General features: G+C 39.3%; 1 protein-coding gene across 2 annotated transcripts in view; it reads left to right on the top strand.

The window, feature by feature from the left end:
• LOC138854439 (SET domain-containing protein 4) overlaps nucleotides 1-21,193 on the top strand; it is a 64,355-nt gene that overhangs the window by 16,977 nt on the left and 26,185 nt on the right. The window contains exon 2 of one of the 2 annotated variants that reach the window (XM_070097769.1): nucleotides 16,623-20,380. The exons of the other annotated variant lie outside the window; for it this stretch is intronic. Coding sequence (XP_069953870.1) covers nucleotides 16,642-17,991 — 1,350 coding nt within the window. The 5' untranslated portion in view covers nucleotides 16,623-16,641 and the 3' untranslated portion in view covers nucleotides 17,992-20,380. Of the gene's footprint in view, nucleotides 1-16,622; nucleotides 20,381-21,193 lie in introns of those variants that run through there. 2 annotated transcript variants of the gene reach the window in all.

Here is a 21,193-nt window from a genome sequence, read left to right as displayed (position 1 = left end):
GATTGGGTTTTAGGTTTAACATTTATGTGATATAATTGTGAGAAACATTTAAGATATACAATTTATAAGGTTCAGTTATTCAGTATTTATTTGGTTTTGGGTGAGTAAGTGATCTTTGAGAAGAGACTTGAATTTATAAACAGGTAGTGTTTCTTTTATATTTACAGGTAATGAATTCCAGATTTTAGGGCCTTTTATGTGCATTGAGTTTTTGCATAGCGTGAGATGGACACGAGGAATATCAAAGAGTGATCTGTGCCTTGTGTTATGGTCATGTGTTCTGTTGAGGTTGGCAAGGAGATGTTTGAGGGGAGGGTTAATATCAGAGTTGAGTGTTCTATGTATGTAATAGGTGCAGTAATAAGTATGGATGTTTTGTATGGTGAGTAGGTTGAGTGTATTGAATATTGGTGGAGTGTGCTGCCTGTAGTGAGAATTTGTTATCATTCTAACATTAGTACAGCAATACATGCAACCATATGACCTGTCTTTGTAATACTCATTTGTGCTTAATTGTTATCTGTTTACAATAATGTTTTATCACTGATTACATCATTGCTTAGTTAATCTTAAGTTAATTTTAAGCCAGCCCGTAATGCTATGCATACAAGTGGCTTTGGCATGCTGCTCTTACTTGTATGTATGCTCAAATTACTAAATAAATAAATAAATAAATTAGTAAGGCCTCACCTAGATTATGCAGCTCAGTTCTGGTCTCCATATTACAGAATGGACATAAATTCATTAGAAAACATTCAGCGTAGAATGACTAAATTAATACATAGCATTAGAAATCTTCCTTATGAAGAAAGACTTAGGACTCTTAAATTACATTCACTTGTTAGACGAAGAATGAGGGGAGACATGATCGAAGTGTATAAGTAGAAGATGGGTATTAATAAAGGGGATATTAATAAGGTCTTGAGGATCTCTCTCCAAGAGAGAACCCACAGTAAAGGATTTAAATTAGATAAGTTTAGATTTAGAAAGGAGATAGGAAAGTATTGGTTTGGAAATAGGGTAGTTGATGAGTGGAACAGTCTACCTAGTTGGGTTATTGAGGCTAGGACTTTGGGTAGTTTCAAATTTAGGTTGGATAAATATATGAGTGAAAGGGGTTGGATTTGAGTGGGACTTGCAAATGAGTGGAAAGAGTTATCAGAGCTTATTTCTTGGGTAGCATTGAAAGTTGAATTGGGCAGATATTTTGTTAGTGGGATGGATTGTAAAGGACCTGCCTAGTATGGGCCAACAGGCCTGCTGCAGTGATCCTCCTTTCTTATGTTCTTATGAACAATTAAAACCCCAACAAGTGTTCAATTGTGATGAAAGAGGCATGTTTTGGAAGAAAAGCCAAACAGGACCTACATCACACAGGAGGAAAAGGCACTGCCAGGACACAAGCCTATGAAAGACAGGCTTACTCTTTTGTTGTGTGCTAATACTAGTGGGGATTTTAAAGTGAAGCCTTTACTGGTGTATCACTCAGAAAATCCCAGTGTGTTCAAGAAAAGCAATGTCGCCAAGAATAGATTGTGTGTGATGTGGAAAGCTAATCAAAAGGCATGGGTCAATTTTTCAGAGAGTGGGTTAATGATGTGTATGGCCCACAAAAGCAGTGTTTGAAAAGTGCTTTGAAGTGACCTCTGAAACTCGGTTGACCCTAAGAGAGTTCTAGAAAGATCACTTCACTAACCTCAATTGCATAAGCTTTATAGGTAAGGCTTGGGAGGGAGTGACACTCAGGGCTTTGAACTCTGCTTGGAGAAAATTGTGGCCAGGTTGTGTCCGAGAGAGGGATTTTGAAGGGTTTGAGGCTGACCCTGACGACCCTGTGGACTCTATTGTGGCACTGGGGAAGTTCCTGGGGTTGGAGGTGAGTGGCGAGGATGTGGAAGAGTTGGTGGAGGACCACAGGGAAGAGCTAACCACTGAAGAGCTGCAAGAACTTCAACTCTAACAGCAGCAGACTGCAGCTGAGGAACTTGCTTCAGAGGAGGAGGAAGAGGGAGTGAAGGAGATGCCTTCTTCAGAGATTAAAGAGGTGTGTGCAGTGTGGACTAGGGTGCAAGCTTTTGTAGAGAAACACCACCCTGACCAAGCTGAAACAAGCCATATCTGCAACATGTTCAGTGACAAAACCCTGTCCCACTTCAGGGAAATCTTAGAGACGCCAGAAACAGACCTCTGTGGATAGATTTGTTGTGCAACAGGGGTCCAGTGATTCTAAAGCTAGTCCTAGTGGCATTAAAAGACAAAGAAGGGAAGTAACCCCAGAGCTTTGCTACCTAAAGTCTTTATGGAGGGGGAGTCCCCTTCCAAACACTAACTCCTCCCTCTTTCCTCCTCCCTATCTTCCAGAAGCCAGCATTAGCCTTCAATAAATTCAAGTTTATTCTATATAAGGGCTACAATGTGGAGTTTACAGGTTTTGGGTATTGTGTGGTTTACATGTTATAAAATACTAATTACAGAGGGGGCCACTAGGACACCTAGCATGGCTAGGCATTTCGGGCAGACTTAGATTAATTCTTAACATTAAATCCTTACAGATTATGGTATTAAGGCTAAGTGACTACGTATAATAAAGGTATGTAATACTTATATAATTGCTAAAAAAATTATTTTTGTGAATATTTTTGTCCAGAATGGATTAATTATATTTCCATTAATTCTTATGGGAAATATTATTTCGATTTTCGGCCATTTCGGTCTTCAGCTGAACTTCTGGAACGGATTACGGCTGATAACCAAGGGATCACTGTACTTTGTGAATGAGGATGTCTAGAAAAGGTAGCTTGTCATTGGACTCTTCTTCTAGTGTAAACTGGATCGCAGGTTCAACTGCATTTGAGCCTTACCCGAAGATTACGTACATCAAAACGTTTGGCAGTTATTACGATGACGTCATCCACGTAATGTAACCAAGTGGTGCTTGAGGGGATGATGTTGGCGAAGTGTTCAGCATCTAGGCATTCCATGTACAAGTTGGCTAAGACTGTGCTAATGGGGTCCCCATTCCCATGCAGTAGGTGATTTCTGGACGATCAAGAAGTATCCCTTCGATCCCCGTTGAGGAGGGGAGCCTTTAGTCTACATCACTCCACGATGCATTTCTCGAACAGGGTGAAGATTAAACCAGCAAGTGGGGCAGTCAGTGACTCATCCAAGCTAGCACTCGCAGCTGCCATTAGTGGCATTCTGCGAGTTAAGTGCAATGCGATTCTCTCGCTCAAAGAAGCTTTCTTAGTCGTCTGCACTGACGACATCGAGGCTGAGAAACTAACCACCACCGATGCTACCACCAGTCTCCAACAGCGAGGATTTCAAGTTATGACTTCCCCAGCTTTGAGGGCTAAAAAAGCTGTGTTTCTCAAGCGACTGGACAAGCTCAACACTACTCAAGATATCGTAGTAAACAAATCATCCATTGAAGACTAGAACACTTGGGCTGAGATGGAACATCTCAGATACTTAACGCTTCCTCTATGTTGAAGATCACCTTCAGTGACGTCAGCATGGCAGCCAGAGCTCTCGTGGAGGGACTGGCTATTCACTATTTTCACATCAATCAGCCTACATTGAAGCAGAGAAATTCAGTCATGTCCCACTGTTACTCATACCTGCACATCACTAAAGATTGTCCCACCAAGGACAAGAAGCTCTGCTCTACCTGCGGCAAAGAAGGACATGATTTCAAGACTTGTACTACCACCACTCCACCCAAATGCCTGAACTGCAAGAATGACCACCATACCTTTGCTGCCAACTGTCCAACAAGGCTTGAAGCACTCAAATTGAACAGCAGAACGAGACCACTGTTCAAACTACTACATATGCTGTTATTACCAAGCTCCAAGCAGATACCTCCAAGATTCTCAGTCACCCAATCTGCCTCTTCCACTAGTACTCCATCCCCTCCACCTCCTGAAGGCAGCTCCACTAAAATCCTCTACTGCATCATGTACGCTCATGTTCACAATGTAGCTGCACCTGGATCATTCAACACCACCATCAACAAACTCTTCAAACTCAACAATATGCCAAGATTCACATTCCCTGACTCTCCACCTTTGTCGGGTATCGTAAAATCCACTAACAGTACCGTAATGATTTCCACAGCCCCACCATCCCCACCACCTCCCTCCACCAAGGGAATGGACCAATCACAGACCACCGAGACGCCGACAGATCCCGCCAATGAGAGACTGCCAACATCATCTCCCTCCACCCCCTCAACCGACCAACCACCGACCACACCTGCCTCTGAGACCAAGCCAGATTACTACGATATGCCTGGTATCAAGCTCTACACCACAAAACCTTACAACAACATAATGTTTGGCCAAGAACTGGAACAACGACTCCGGGATGGGACGACGTACCCTACCTCCTCACCAATCCTGGACCAGACCCCACAACCCTATTCAAAGCACGGTACCTCACAAGAACGAAGTTCAATGCTCTCTCCAATGGCTCAGTTGTATAACCAACTTTTCAACGTTCATCCACTGCCAAGCTGAAGTTTCCCAGCACTTTGCTATTTAGCTAAAGCTTTGGTGTGGCTCCAATCGACCCTGATTTAGCTGCCATCTCCGCCCTTCCTGCCAGCCTCCCACAGTACACAGCTGTTCCCAGCAATCCTCACATCGACATTGACGCCTGCAGTATACCTGCACAACTTGCCCAGAGTGGCTGGGCCGCTCACCTCTATTATCCCTCCTCCTCCATCATCCCAACCCCTTCCCATGTTTCCATCCTAACCCATCCTTTTTCCTTCCCCATCTTACGGATGCTCAGGTCAGAACCTCACCTAACCTCATGTCATAGGTTCCATAACAGGCTCTACTAACAAACCTATGGCATGGGAATGGGGTCCCCCATCAGTGCTGTCTTAGCCAACTTGTACATGGAACACTTAGAGGCTTAACACTTCACAAACATCATCCCCTCAAGCATCATTTGGTTGTTACGTGGACGACGTCCTCATAATAACTCCCAAATGTTTTGATGTACGGAATCTTCAGGCAAGGCTCAACACAGTTGAACCTGTGATCCAGTTTATGCTAGAAGAAGAGTCCAATGACAAGCTACCTTTTCTATACGTCCTCATTCAGAAAGTAGATAACAATCTAAGATTTCATGTTTACCGGAAACCTACAAGTAAAAATGATCTCTCACACTTCTGTTCCAGTCAAGATACTAAGACCAAAAGAGGCATCATCATTGGATTTTTCCTAAGAGCATTCCGAATTTGTAGTCCTGAGTTTCTCGACGAGAAATGTACATACATTCACCAAATCTTCACTGATTTACATTTTCCTTCCTTTTTCATCAAAGACTGCAAGAAAAGAGCTCTTAAGATCATTAATTCTCCACACACCAATGCCACTCCTAACAAAGTTATAATTCTTCCCAATAACCAGGTTGCATTGAACATTTCTAGAGTACTAGCACAAGCTAATACTAGTCGCCATTGCATCCAGCACTTCAATAAAGGATCTAACCAGGACAAAATCCAAGCACCATGAACCAGTCAATGCAGGGGTTTACACTACATATACCCTATGGTGCGGGATTACCAAAACTGTTGTCCAGAGGGCTGAGGAAGGGTTGTTGAGGTGGTTCGGACATGTAGAGAGAATGGAGCGAAACAGAATGACTTCAAGAGTGTATCAGTCTGTAGCGGAAGGAAGGCGGGGTAGGGGTCGGCCTAGGAAAGGTTGGAGGGAGGGGGTAAAGGAGGTTTTGTGTGCGAGGGGCTTGGACTTCCAGCAGGCGTGCATGAGCATGTTTGATATTAGTGAATGGAGACGAATGGTTTTTAATACTTGACGTGCTGTTGGAGTGTGAGCAAAGTAACATTTATGAAGGGGTTCAGGGAAACCGGCAGGCCGGACTTGAGTCCTGGAGATGGGAAGTACAGTGCCTGCACTCTGAAGGAGGGGTGTTAATGTTGCAGTTTAAAAACTGTAGTGTAAAGCACCCTTCTGGCAAGACAGTGATGGAGTGAATGATGGTGAAAGTTTTTCTTTTTCGGGCCACCCTGCCTTGGTGGGAATTGGCCAGTGTGATAATAATAAATAATAATACCCTATGGAGGCTGTGACAGGATTTATGTAGGTGAAACAGCAAGGAACCTTGAAACACACCTCAATGAACACATTTATGCGTGTAGAAACAATAACTTGCACAATGCCTGCGTACAACACCGAAATTCTGCCAGTCATCTCATGAAATTCAGGACACCCGATTAGTGATCAAAGAACCTAATTTCTGAAGAAGCAAGTGCCTTGAATCAGCATTAATCAGCATTTCTAACACAAACAAAACAAAGGCAACTTCACCATCTCTGAGGTCTTAGCGAGAATCCTCCTGAAAGCAGTAAACCCTGCCATCACATAGGTTCTGCTGCTAATACTACTCAAGTACATCACAGAGGAGGAACACTGAAACAAACCTTCTTGACCCCAGCCACCAATATTTGTCTAACCTATTTTTATGCTACCCAAGTACATAATAGCTTTTATACCTTTACTCATGTGCAAGTTGATTGTTCTACCACATTGTATTACTACTACTACCACCACCACCGCCACTGCCGCCGTCACTGCTTCCGTCACTGCTGCCGGTGCCACCACCACCGCTACTACTACACCTCTAAGCCTATACTATATACCCTCTGTGTCCATGTATTGTTTGTAAAGGCTTGATAAAGCTCCTGGAGTGCAAAATGTTACCACAATAAAATGTCACATTAGTTGCATTTGTGTCCTTTTACTTAAGTCAGTGACTTATTTCCACTGCTATAATATGGAGACCAGAACCGAACAGGACAATAATGATGATAATATAATATGGAGACCAGAACTGAGCAGGATGATGATGATATGATGATGGTGATGATAAGAACATAAGAAAGGAGGAACACTGCAGCAGGCCTGTTGGCAGGTTAATGACATTTAGGTGTGCATGCAGAAAGCCCCCTTATAATAAATAAATATTAGTAATAAAATTTTATTTCTTTGCTAAGGTTACAATGTGTGTTTACATTTCATAATTTGATTGGTACAAAGAAAGCCACTATCATTCCGAGGCATTTCAGGCAGACTTACCTTAATACTTACAGATATGCTGAGCATTTTGGGCAAACTTAAGACTAACTTAAGATTAAGAAGGCAATAACAATGAGTAATTTTATAAACAGAGTCACTTAGGTGAGTATAAGTATAAATTTAGGAGTTAGTGAATACAGGAAGATTGAATATCCTGTTAGTTCATGCTGTATGGCTTTTATCAAGGTTAATTGTTTAAGGAATTGCAGGTTTGATTATTATAGGTGATGAGGATTCTAACATATTAACATAAAGGGGACACAATCGATGTTTTAATGTTTGAGAGGATTACAGATATTGAGAGTAAGATTGCAGTGGTACCTCGAGTTTCGAACAGCTCCCAACTCGAACAATTATGTAAGTGTATTTTTGTAAGTGCTTTTGTAAGTGTGTTTTTTATGGGAACAAATTCGTTTGGTATCGGCACTCAAAAAGCCTTCTGGAACGAATTAAGTTTGTAACTCGAGGTACCACTGTATATCATTTTACGTATGTTCGTGACACTGAAAATATGGAAGTGCAGTATTTACATGTTTTGAATTTTTGAAGAGATTTAGCTGGACACTGGGAATGTTAGAGATTTTTGTGCCTAGTATTATATCTATGGGTCCTGTTGCAACTATGTAGTATTAAGAAAGTGCTTCAGTTCGGAGTTAATATTAGAATTTATTGCTTCGTAAATGTAGGATGCACAGTATAAGAGTGATTGTTTTCTATAGTGAGTAGGTTTAGGTCTTTGAAGAGTTGGGGGCGAGTGTTGTCTAGCAGTGAATTGTGTGATCATTCGCACTGCAGCTTTTTGTTTGGTTATTATTGGCTTCAGGTGAATTGCTGTTGTGCATCCCCAGGCACAAACAGCATAGATGGGGTAGGGGTAGATCAGTGAATAGTATCATGTAAGTAGTGCTGTTTGTGGTACATAATACCGTATCTTTGAGAGGATGCCAACCATTTTGGGTGCTTTTTTTTTTGTTGTGTGTTGGTTGTGGGTTGTTGAATTTCAAGTTGCTGTTATGGTGTAGACCCAGAAATTTTCTGCCATTATGTTTAGCAGTAAGATTGTGATTGACAAGTACATATAACCTTAGGACTGGTATTGTGTATCATAGTATGAAGTCAAGAATTCTATTTGCTTTATTGCAAACACTTATGCACTCTTGTCTTGGCTTTAAATTTCTGCTAACTAGAACTCCTAGCTGTTTTTTTGCATTCACTCTTTTTTCCTAGGATTAGAACCTTACAGTTGTCTGCACTGAACTGCTTCTGCTACTGTGACCACACGATCAACTTATCCAGGGTATCCTGTAGCCTTATGGTGTCTTAAATACAAAAAATATTTGACAGCCTATTTTATGTTAAGTAAAAGAGCACAAGTGCAACTAATGCGACATTTTATTGCGGCAATGTTTCGCTCTCCAGGAGCTTTGTAAAGCTGGTACAAACAATGCAGGAACACAGAGGGTATATAGTAGGGCCCCACTTACACAGTGGGTTAGGTTCCAGGCTGTCGCCGGAAAGCAGACATCGCCGGAAGGCAGAACGCCATTTTTTCCATTTATAAATGCATATAAATGCCAGACAACAAGTTTACACTAAATTATATTAAGTTAGTAATAGAACTAGGCATTAAAAACACACAAAGTAAAATACATTCACAGTAAATTCATTACTTATCTTAAAGTATTTGTAATCTTAATGTAGGGAGAGAGGTGAGTAGTACTTATTTGTAGGAAGTCAGGTGCAGGTAGCCCAGGTGTAGGTAGCCCTGGCTCCCCGTCTCATACTTAACCCTTTGACTGTTTCAGGCCCCTCTCTGAAACTGTCATTCTATGTCGCTCAATTTTTGAAAAAAAAAAAAATGATTTTTTCTTATGAAATGATAGAGAATCTTTTCCCGATGGTAATGACCAAAAGTTCGGCATTTGGTCGAAAACTCATGGAATTATGCTCCCGCGAATTTACCGGTCTCGGCGACATAAGCATATCGTCGATTTCGCCGACTTTGAGCCCTATTTTCAGCCAATTCCATTGTTCCAGTTGACCAAACTCATAGCTATTTCTTTAGAACTCCATTTTATCTATCAGCTGAGTACAAGAAACTGCCCATTTACTAATTTCAACTACCCAATATGGTGGTCAGAAATTTGCAATTTGGCCAATTTCACACAAACTAAAAAAGATGCCAATTTCAAAATAGGGTCCAGAATAAACAATGCAGACATTCCTGGCACTAAAATAACATTTGCTCTGTTCATTAGTCACATCTCCAGGCCCTCTCTATATTATTCTTGCTTTCTATTTTGATTTTTTATTCAAACAAAAAAATAGAAGATTTACTGTTATGCAGACTACTGCATTACTGTAAAAATGGTATAAATAATATCAGTGCACTCATGAAAGAATATTAGACTGGCTAGTTGACGTGTATTGGATGTGTGCATCATTTGTTTACTTTTGAACATCGGCAAAAATCAAACATTTCCCCTACTTTGAGCTCCATTTCAAGGTTCTTTTCAGTCAAACCAATCAAAATCACAACTATCTCTATAATATGTTTTCCTTTCTATCAAATGAGACCAAGAAAATGAGAATACAACTATAAATACTATACGAAAATAGACCACAAAATCAGCATTTTAATTAAAAAAAAAAAAAAAAACGGTCAGTTTTTTTTCTCATTATACACTGCGTGCTGCAGGATTTTTTTTTATATGGTGCACACTGACCACACAGACCCATTCTCTCACATGTGGGCCTACCAGCTTTCTCCTGCTTGATTTGAAGCCGCTAGAATTTATGCGTATAGATACGTCAAACACAGTATCTCCTATGACGTATATATACGACCGCGGCAGTCAAAGGGTTAATATACGATATTTAAAACATCCCAGAAAGGTAAAATACACATACAGTACACTCATTATTTACCTTAAAATATGTGTAGTCTTAATATAGGAAGAGAGGTGAGTAGTATTTATTTGTAGGAAGTCAGTGTAGGTAGCCGGTAGGTGTAGCCCGCCTGGGCTACACCTACCGGCTACCTACACTGTGGCCCAGAGCCATATTATTAACATCGACATGCCTTGTTCACTGAATTTAATCATTTCTAACAACTACCTTTAGATGCCATCATAAACGAAGGTAGAAGTAATGAATAATTCATGCCGAAAATTGTAAACAAAAGCGGAGTGAGGGAGTGGCTGGGCCAAACGCAGATTCATACACGTTTTCTCTGATGGCTGAACAGAGAAAACGTAATGTTGTCCCTCCACCCGGCTACCACACAGCTCCACAAGTATTATTATCAGAGCACACATAAAATATGCAATAAATGCCAGACAACAAGTTTACACTAACTTATATTAAGTTAGCAATAGAAATAGGCATTAAAAACACAATAAAAGGTAAGATACACACAGAGTACACTTATTACTTACCTTAAAATATTAATATTAATGTGTGAGAGGTGAGTGGCAGGGTGTTTATTGAATAAAATCAGAATGGCACACCATCATCCTCTAACTTGGCACTTAAAGCAAGAGGCTTACGACTTCTCTTTTTATTACAGCTAACCTTAGACGCCATCGTCAGTGAGAGCCAACTAGTTAACGAAAGAGTAAACGAGAGAGAGAACGAGATACAGAGTTGAGACAATGTAAGAACACAAACTGAACAGGTAGTGGACGATCACTTGGTCAGGCGAAATAAATGCGTATTAATATGTGTCTACTTTTAGTTCATTCACGTCCATTTGTAAGAGTTTGTAAAACATTTACCTCAATATTTTTTTTTTATTTTAATAATAATTACCTCACAATACAAATACTCTTACATTGTGTACAAGTTGTAGCATACAAACAAGTTAGCAGCATCAGAATAAACAAATTAGCAAAACACCATTTTTGAAAGAGTGAATGAAGATATATATTATATTATTAGAGTGAATATTAATAATAATAATAATATTATTTTATTATTATTATTAATAATAATAATAATATTTTTTATTATAAAAATCACTAAACCCACAAGGGTCGTGAATTGCTATATATAAAGGCATACGAAAAGAATATTTTTCTACTGGTATCCCCCAGTTTGACTAGAGAAAACGTAATTCTTCCGACACTACCTACACAGCAGCTTTGTAAACAAATCTCATATTTACATCAATTTTTATTCTGAGTGTATGTATCATGTTTATATGCTATGTAATGGGTTTCATATATAATTTTGAGGAAAATATCATAGATGGATTAATGAAAATGCCTATATTGATGTAAAATAAGACATTTAGTGTGCCCAAGAGTGATTATTATTACGTAGTATTGGCGTCATGAGTAGAGAGGGACTTAGCGATTTTAATGTGTACCTGCACACCAGCACAGTGTGTAAGTATATTTAAGTACAGGTACACATAAGTATAATTATCAGAGTACATATAAAATATGCAGTAACTTTAAAACACTTGAAATTTTGGAAAGTTTCCTGACATAATAGATGAGGTCACGGAAAATGTAAACAAACCGGGTGAGGGGCACTGTATTTAAAAGAACGCTTGCTGTATAGCAAATTTTGGTCATAATTTGACATCGCCATATTAGCGGAACGCCGTAAGGCGGGGTTAGAAGTCTGTAATTTGGCCAGTTTTACTCAACAGTAAGAAATTCTAATTTAAAAATAGTCCAGACTAAATACTAGACTTGCCAGGCACTCAAATTACACTTCTATTCATAAATCTTCTCCCCAGACCTCTCCTATAATACACTTGTTTTCCATTTTGAATTTATCATCACAAACAATAGATTTACCGTATTTCTCAGATAATAAAGTGTAACAAGGAATGATTGGTCATGATTTATGATGCCCCAATAATTAAAGCAGACCTAGAATAAACTGATAAAACAGACCTGGGAGTGTAACGGGGCCTTACCCAGCCTCAGGAGAATTGGGAAATATCAAATATTTTTGCTGCTTTGAGCCCAATGCATTGGAGAACAATTAAACTGCAGATATAGTACATGCACACTTTGCGAAGGCCTTTGACAAGTACAATCATGGCATAATAGCACATAAAATGTGTGATAAAGAACTTGCAGGAAAAGTAGGTAGATGGATCTATAACTTCCTAACAAATAGAATGCAAAGAGTAATAGTAAACAAAGCAAAGCAGATGACGCTACAGTAAAAAGCTCTGTTCTCTACGTGCCCCTATCCTTTTCCTCATCCTTATATCTGACATAGAGATATAAGTCACAGCATGACGTCCCCCTTTGCTGACAATACCAGAATTTGCATGACAGTTTCGTCATTCGAGGACACTGCAAATCTCCAAGCAGACATAAACCAGGTCTTTAAATTGGTGTCAGAAAACAATACGGAGTTCAGTGATGACAAATTTCAATTACTCTATGGAAAACTCAAGGAAATAAAAACTATAAAACAAATTCCAATAATAAAATTCTAATAATAATGAAAAACAAATATGAAGGACCTGGGAGTGGTAATGTCAGAGAATCTCATTTTCAAAGATCACAACAGTGTATCTACTACATCTGCTAGGATAATGATAGGATGGATAATCAGAACATTCAAAACTAGGGATGCCAAGCCAGTGATGATTCTCTTCAAATCGCTTGTTCTCTCTAGGCTGGAATATTGCTGTACACTAATGGCCCCTTTCAGAGCAGGAAAAATTGCAGACCTGGAGAATATATAGAGAGAACCTTTTCTGCACATATGAGTACCATAAAGCACCTAAATTACTAGGATCAGTTGATGGCACTCGATCTGTATTCCTTGGAACATGGGTAAGAAAGATACATGATAATATACACTTGGAAAATCCAGGAGCGACTAGTCCCAAACCTACACATTGAAATCACTCCCTATGAAAGCAAAAGACTTGGGAGGCAGTGCAACATCCCCCTAGTGAAAAGCAGGGTGCCATGAGTATGCTAAGAGACAACACAATAAATGTCAGGGGTCTCAAGGCTGTTGAACTGCCTCCCAGTATACACAAGGGAGATTACCAATAGACCCCTAGCTGTTTTCAATGAGGCTTTAAGCCTATTTAATCAACACTAAATAGGCTTTAAGCCTATTTAATCAATGAATCTTTTAAAGAAACAAGAATATGTCTGTACCTGACCATCCGGGTTGTGGTTCGTACATCTGTCTTGTGTATGGCCAGCAGTAACAGGCTGGTTGATCAGGCCCTGATCCACAGTGAGGCCTGGTCATGGACTGGGCTGTGGAGGCATTGACCCTTGGAATGCCCTCCAGGTATACTGGTCCTGAAACCAATCAAAATATCTATTTCAGGTAGTATATCTTCCAGTCTATCAAGTGATACCAAGAAACAACCAATAAAACCATAAAAACATCTTAGAAAAACCCTCAGAGATTGGCTTTTCCCATCATTCACTGCATGATGCAGGATTATTTTTTAATCTGTGAACCCACTTCACAGAGACCCATTCTCTCATGTCTAAGCCAAAATTTACTGCTCACAGCTTATCTGAGGGAGGTGTTCAAAACGTAGACCCCTGACATCAGTGAGGCAGGTCTTTGTGACAGACAATGACAAGGTTAATGGTCACATATTGATGTCTGTTGCTCTGGCAAGATTTCATGAGTAAAACTTAGAAGTAAAGCTTAATTTGTCTGTCTTTGAAGTCAAACAATATACATTATGTACATTAAGTAAAGTTTATTTTCCTGTTATTACTTAGGTTTTACCTTGTGTATTTCTCAATTTTTACAAGGAAAATACCATAGTTATGCAACGCATTTCAGGCAGACTTAAGATTAAACTTACTATAAACCAGTTATAAAAATATATATTTCATAAATGTTCATGAGAATTAAGCCTGACCTCAATTGTAGGCAAATTACTAGAGTCAATTATAGCTGAGATTATAAGAAGCCATCTTGATAAGCATAGCTTGATTAATGATACTCAGCATGGATTCACAAGAGGCCGGTCTTGTCTAACTAATTTATTAACTTTCTTCAGTAAAGCTTTTGAGGCTGTTGACCACGATAAAGAATTTGATATTATTTACTTAGATTTTAGTAAGGCATTTGATAGAGTTCCGCACCAAAGACTGTTGAAGAAAGTAGCAGCTCATGGCATTGGTGGAAGGGTGCTCTCGTGGATCGAGTCATGGCTCACAGACAGGAAGCAGAGAGTGTCCATAAATGGGGTTAAATCCGAGTGGGGATCAGTAACAAGTGGCGTTCCACAGGGATCAGTCTTGGGCCCGTTGTTGTTTATAATATATATCAATGATCTTGATGAAGGAATTATTAGTGATATGAGCAAATTCGCCGATGACACGAAGATAGGTAGGATAATTGATTCAAACGTAGATGTTAGGGAACTTCAGGAGGATTTAGACAAACTTTACTCTTGGTCAGAAAAGTGGCAGATGCAGTTTAATGTAGATAAATGCAAGGTTCTGAAGCTCGGCAGTGTCCATAACCCTAGCACTTATAAGTTAAATAATGTAGAACTTAGCCATACAGATTGCGAAAAGGACTTGGGGGTTATGGTAAGCAGCAACCTTAAACCAAGACAGCAATGCCTAAGCGTACGTAATAAGGCAAATAGATTACTGGGATTTATATCAAGAAGTGTAAGCAACAGAAGTCCAGAGGTCATACTGCAGCTTTATACATCATTAGTAAGGCCTCTCCATATTACAGAATGGACATAAATTCGTTAGAAAACATTCAGCGTAGGATGACTAAATTAATACATAGCATTAGAAATCTTCCTTATGAAGAAAGATTGAAGACTCTTAAGTTACATTCACTTGTTAGACGAAGAATGAGGGGAGACCTGATCGAAGTGTATAAGTGGAAGATAGGTATTAATAAAGGGGATATTAACAAGGTCTTGAGGATATCTCTCCAAGAGAGAACCTGCAGTAATGGATTTAAATTAGATAAGTTTAGATTTAGAAAGGACATAGGAAAGTATTGGTTTGGAAATAGGGTAGTTGATGAGTGGAACAGTCTACCTAGTTGGGTTATTGAGGCTAGGACTTTGAGTAGTTTCAAATTTAGGTTGGATAAGTACATGAGTGGGAGGGGTTGGATTTGAGAGGGACTTGCACATCGGAGCTTGTTTCTTGGGGGGCATTGAAAATTGGGTTGGTAAAATGTTTGTTAGTGGGATGAATTGTAAAGGACCTGCCTAGTATGGGCCAACAGGCTTGCTGCAGTGTTCCTCTTTTCTTATGTTCTTATGTTCTTAAGTGAATTTGCAAGGCGTTAGGGGAATTCACTAGAAATGATCTCTTTGGAGGATAGCAAAGAGAAGGTGAAGCAACTCTTAATATGTTAATAAAAGAATACAAAAAAAAATAGGTTGGTGTTTGAACCAACAGCAGAGAACAAAGGAAGCACAATTTGTATTTGAAAAATAATGTGAACTCTAGAAGGAAGTACTGTTATGTACATCTCAAATAGTAATGTAGATATCTGGATCCAGGAGTATGTGATATGACCTACAAACAGTGATAACTTTTATAATAATATACAGGTACAGTACTTTATGTTCATGGTAATTCAAACAGACTGGACTCTAGAAGCATCCTCCTACTGTTACTCTAATACACATATGCAATTACTGCACAGCATAGAATCTTAGTACAACCTCTCCTCACTTAGCGATGTACTTGTTTACTTACGACTCGGACTTACGACAGGCTTTCTGACCAGTATGCGTACTTAAATAATGTATATTGGAGCTGATTTCCTCTATTCTGTTTATTACAATATACAATACACTACTGTATAAACATTTAAAAATACATTGATACCTTGGTATATGTCCGCTTTGGAGTAAGTCCAACTTGGTATATATCTTGTTTGGACATGAAAATTTTTGCTTAGTATATGACCTTCATTTGGAATGTGGCTGTATGGTTCAGAATGAGTCACAACACCATGTGCTGCAACCCAGAGCCATATTATTACCATCGACATACCTTGTTCACTGAATTTATTCGTTTCTAACAACTACTTTTAGTTGCCATCATAAACGAAGGGAGAAATAATGAATAATTCATGCCGAGAACTGTGAATAAAAGCGGAGTGACTAGGTTAAACACAGATTCACACACGTTTTCTTTGGTGCTGGACCAGAGAAAACGTAATGTTTTCCCTCCGCCCGGCATATGAACATAGCACGTTTATATGCTGTGTAATGTGTTTCTTGTATAATTTTGAAGAAAATACTTAGAAAACTGGACTTGCCGTAATTTAAGGTTATGAATCTTGCGAATGTAAATTTTTTTCAATTATGCTGTATAATCCTTAGTAATTTAATTAAATATAAAAATGAACCTTGGAAGTAATGTAGGCTGCATAATATTGAATATTTTAAATTTATTTTTTACTGCACAGTACCGAATTGTTTTTTATAGCTTGTAAATTGTTTAAATTTTTGTAGCTATTAGCATCAATTAGTGTAGATGTAAGAAAAGCCACTCCTTCCAGATAATGGTGCAGATGAATCATGGATAATTTAAAAGAAAAGAGAGAAATTGCAGCGATGAGAAGTAAACCCAGCGGGAGAACCTGGCGCAGAAGGAAGAAGAAATGCAGAGTTAAACAGCAAGGTGTTTACTCCTATCCTGTTGATGCCAATCCTGTGTTGGTCAAACTTAGTCAGTGGCTTAAAAGTAAAGGATGCAAGCTGTCATCTTGCACAAAACTGAGGCCAGCAGTTTTTGCAGACACTGGTCGAGGACTGATGGCCACAGTTGGTGTTAATGTAGGTGATGTTCTGGTCAGCATCCCTAAACAAGCACTTGTTACGTGTTGTAAGATTTTAGAGGATGCTGAATTAAAGAATCTTCATAAAGTTCCACAAAAGTTCAGAGCCATGGAAATACTGACATTTTTCCTCTTGTATCACAAGTATTTAGGGAATAACTCGGAGTGGAAGCCATATTTAGATAGCCTTCCTAATGAATATACTGTTCCAGCTTATAGCTCACTGGAGGAAATTAGTTTGTTTCCAGAGCTTTTAAAGTCTCGTATTTTTGAGCAAGTGGAAGATGTTGATCAGTGTTATGCTAGTATAAAAACACTTGTTTTACTAAATTCCAAGCATAAGCAGTTGTTTTCTTCATTGTGTGTAGATGATGTTAAATGGGGTTGGTTTACTGTCAACACTCGCTGTGTTTATCTAAAAGAAGACAATCCAGCTCCTTTTATCTTGGATGATGTTTATGCTTTGGTACCTTTTCTTGATCTCTTGAATCATTCTTGTAATTCACAAGTAACAACTAATATGAATGAAAGCAATGGTTGCTATGAGATTGTTACTCAGGTGCCTTTTGCCAAGTATGAACAAGTTTTTATTAATTATGGCCCACATGACAATATCAAACTCTATATTGAATATGGGTTTACTCTTAAAGATAATCCTCACAATTATGTTCCGGTAAACATAGATGACATTATCTCCTCGGTAAGGTGTATTGTTGGTAATGCTTTGCGAAAAGATGCCTTATATGAAAAGACCAAATTAGTACGTGCTCATAATATTGATAAGAGTCTTGGCTTTAGCTCAGATGGTCCCTCATGGAACATGAGAGTTGCCACTACCATCTATTTGATGACTCCAGAGGAACTGAGTCGATGGCAAGTTGTATATGAAGATCTTGATGGCATTGGCCACAGAAAGCTAGTAATGGAGTGTTTGATCCAGATTATTCAGAAGAAGGTTTGCCATCTGCAAACTTTTCTGTTCAAAGTAGAACATTTGCAGGGATGCTCAAAAGCTTTTGCTGTTGGTGGTGATTTACTGAGAGAATGCTGTATGCTTTTGGAAAATATAAATATTATAGAGAATACTTGATAACATCTTGTAGTACTATATATCAACTATATTGGTGTTATGCAAGTGAGACGTTCACCTAGTGATTGTTCACATGAGAACAGTTTCCATTGTACCTTAAACATCTTGAGGTGTTAATCATTGGTCTTTGCAGATGTGAAAAATGAGTGTTGTGTCTCAAGATATTTTTCTTCTGAAGCCTTTTGTTTTGGCTAAGAAAACTTTGTCTTAATAACGGTGAAATGCTAATCATTGTTATATACGAGATGGACAAATTATTGTAAGAAAAACTTGCACAAACAAAAGGAATGAAATAAATAGTGAATGGTACCTAAACACTTTCCTCAACGAAACTGACTTAACTAAACCAATTATCACACTCGACTCCTTACTATATCAGTGATATGCAACTCTTTGGTAAAACTTACTAGATAAGAAATTTTCCTCCCACCTTAAGATTATTATTTTCATAACTTACTATTACTGTATCACAGATTATTACCATTGTCAGGTTATTACTATAAGTCATAACCTAACATCTTCACTCATCAGTGATAAGAACCCCTTTGATAATACGTATTGCATTATACTAGCCAAGAAATTTTCCTCCTACATTTTACATTGTACTGCTACAATATTGATTTACTGGCAGTGCAACATTTGCACCCCTTTTAGTCCAGGCAAAATTGTGAGACTACTTTTTTTCAAAAATATCTTACTGGGCAGCCACAGATGATGTATGAAGTCCATGCTCACTTATATTGTTTACACTGCACTTGTTGGTGGTGATCCCTTAATTTTATGTGATTCTTAGCCTATTTTGCTAACAGTTAACCTTGGTGATTAGTTCTACCTGCTTCATTTATGCTAATGTTTAATTTAAGTTCTAGCAGAAAATGGTGGGTCAGAGGTGTATTGTTGAATTATTATATCAACTAGTTTAGAAATTCTTTCTCTAGTTAAGGTTGCTTTTATAATTGTACTATAAAGAAAACACTGCTAAAAATATCCTTAATGAAAGCAATTGTTTAAATATCTAATTATTTATAACTCTAGATCTCTTAAGCAAACAATGATGGCCTCATAGCAATACTTGAATCGCTAAGAACTACAGTGGAACCTCTACTTACGAGTTTAATCTATTCCATGACCCTGCTCGCAACTGGATTTGCTCGTTTGCAGAGTCAGTTTTCCCTCATTTAAATTAATTGAAATGGAATTAATTTGTTCCAGTGGAATTCCAGGCACGACAAAGTACTCCAATAATTTCCCTAATATCAACTCTACAGCTTATTTATCTATCACAATTCATGTAATATGACATAATAAACAATATTAATAACATGGAAACATGATATATACACTAGAATGAATAAAATACATGTCATTAGGTATGTGGCTAGTGGTGGTGACAGCAGCCATTGTTGTTGGGGTTTATAGGGCCACCACAGCAGCCATTCCTGCTCCTGACTACATGTGTAGAGAACCTAGGATAACCCAAAAAAGTCAGACAGAGTGACTTATAATTGCTACACTCTTAATGCTTCACTTAATTGCTACACTCTTAATGCTACACTTAATTGCTACACTCTTAATGCTACACTTAATTGCTACACTGTCAATGCTACACTTTGCCACTGCTGCTTCATGTTGTCTGCCACTACTACCTCATGATGTCTGCCACTGCTGCTTCATGATGTCTGCCACTGCTGCTTCATGTTGTCTGTCATTGCTGCTTCATGTTGTCTGTCATTGCTGCTTCATGTTGTCTGCCACTGCTACCTCATGTTGTCTGCCACTGCTGCTTCATGTTGTCTGCCACTGCTACCTCATGTTGTCTGTCACTGTTGCTTCATGTTGTCTGCCACTGCTGCTTCATGTTGTCTGCCACTGCTACACTGTCAGTGCTACACTTTGCCACTGCTGCTTCATGTTGTCTACCACTGCTACCTCATGTTGTCTGTCACTGCTGCTTCATGTTGTCTGTCACTGCTGCTTCATGTTGTCTGCCACTGCTACCTCATGTTGTCTGCCACTGCTACCTCATGTTGTCTGGCACTGTTGCTTCATGTTGTCTGCCACTGTTGCTTCATGTTGTCTGCCACTGTTGCTTCATGTTGTCTGCCACTGCTGCTTCATGTTGTCTGCCACTGTTGCTTCATGTTGTCTGCCACTGTTGCTTCATGTTGTCTGCCACTGTTGCTTCATGTTGTCTGCCACTGCTGCTTCATGTTGTCTGCCACTGCTAAACTGTCAGTGCTACACTTTGCCACTGCTGCTTCATGTTGTCTACCACTGCTACCTCATGTTGTCTGTCACTGCTGCTTCATGTTGTCTGCCACTGCTGCTTCATGTTGTCTGCCACTGCTACCTCATGATGTCTACCACTGATGTTGCCAAAGAATCGAACATATCTGCTATTTTGAGCTCAATTTCAAGGTACTTTTCTTCGTGAAACCAATTAAAATCATGTTTACTTTTGTAGTGTATCTTCCATTCTATCACATGAGACCTAGAGTTTACCTGGAGAGAGTTCCGGGGGTCAACGCCCCCGCGGCCCGGTCTGTGACCAGGCCTCCTGGTGGATCAGAGCCTGATCAACCAGGCTGTTGCTGCTGGCTGCACGCAAACCAACGTACGAGCCACAGCCCGGCTGATCAGGAACTGACTTTAGGTGCTTGTCCAGTGCCAGCTTGAAGACTGCCAGGGGTCTGTTGGTAATCCCCCTTATGTGTGCTGGGAGGCAGTTGAACAGTCTTGGGCCCCTGACACTTACTGTATGGTCTCTTAACGTGCTAGTGACACCCCTGCTTTTCATTGGGGGGATGGTGCATCGTCTGCCAAGTCTTTTGCTTTCGTAGTGAGTGATTTTCGTGTGCAAGTTCGGTACTAGTCCCTCTAGGATTTTCCAGGTGTATATAATCATGTATCTCTCCCTCCTGCGTTCCAGGGAATACAGGTTTAGGAACCTCAAGCGCTCCCAGTAATTGAGGTGTTTTATCTCCGTTATGCGCGCCGTGAAAGTTCTCTGTACATTTTCTAGGTCGGCAATTTCACCTGCCTTGAAAGGTGCTGTTAGTGTGCAGCAATATTCCAGCCTAGATAGAACAAGTGACCTGAAGAGTGTCATCATGGGCTTGGCATCCCTCGTTTTGAAGGTTCTCATTATCCATCCTGTCATTTTTCTAGCAGATGCGATTGATACAATGTTATGGTCCTTGAA

This window comes from Cherax quadricarinatus, chromosome 59 (genome assembly GCF_038502225.1).
Source record: "Cherax quadricarinatus isolate ZL_2023a chromosome 59, ASM3850222v1, whole genome shotgun sequence".
Lineage (NCBI taxonomy): Eukaryota > Metazoa > Arthropoda > Malacostraca > Decapoda > Parastacidae > Cherax > Cherax quadricarinatus.
The sequence above is the reverse complement of the archived record's forward strand: the minus strand, read 5'-3'. Positions and strand labels throughout refer to the sequence as shown.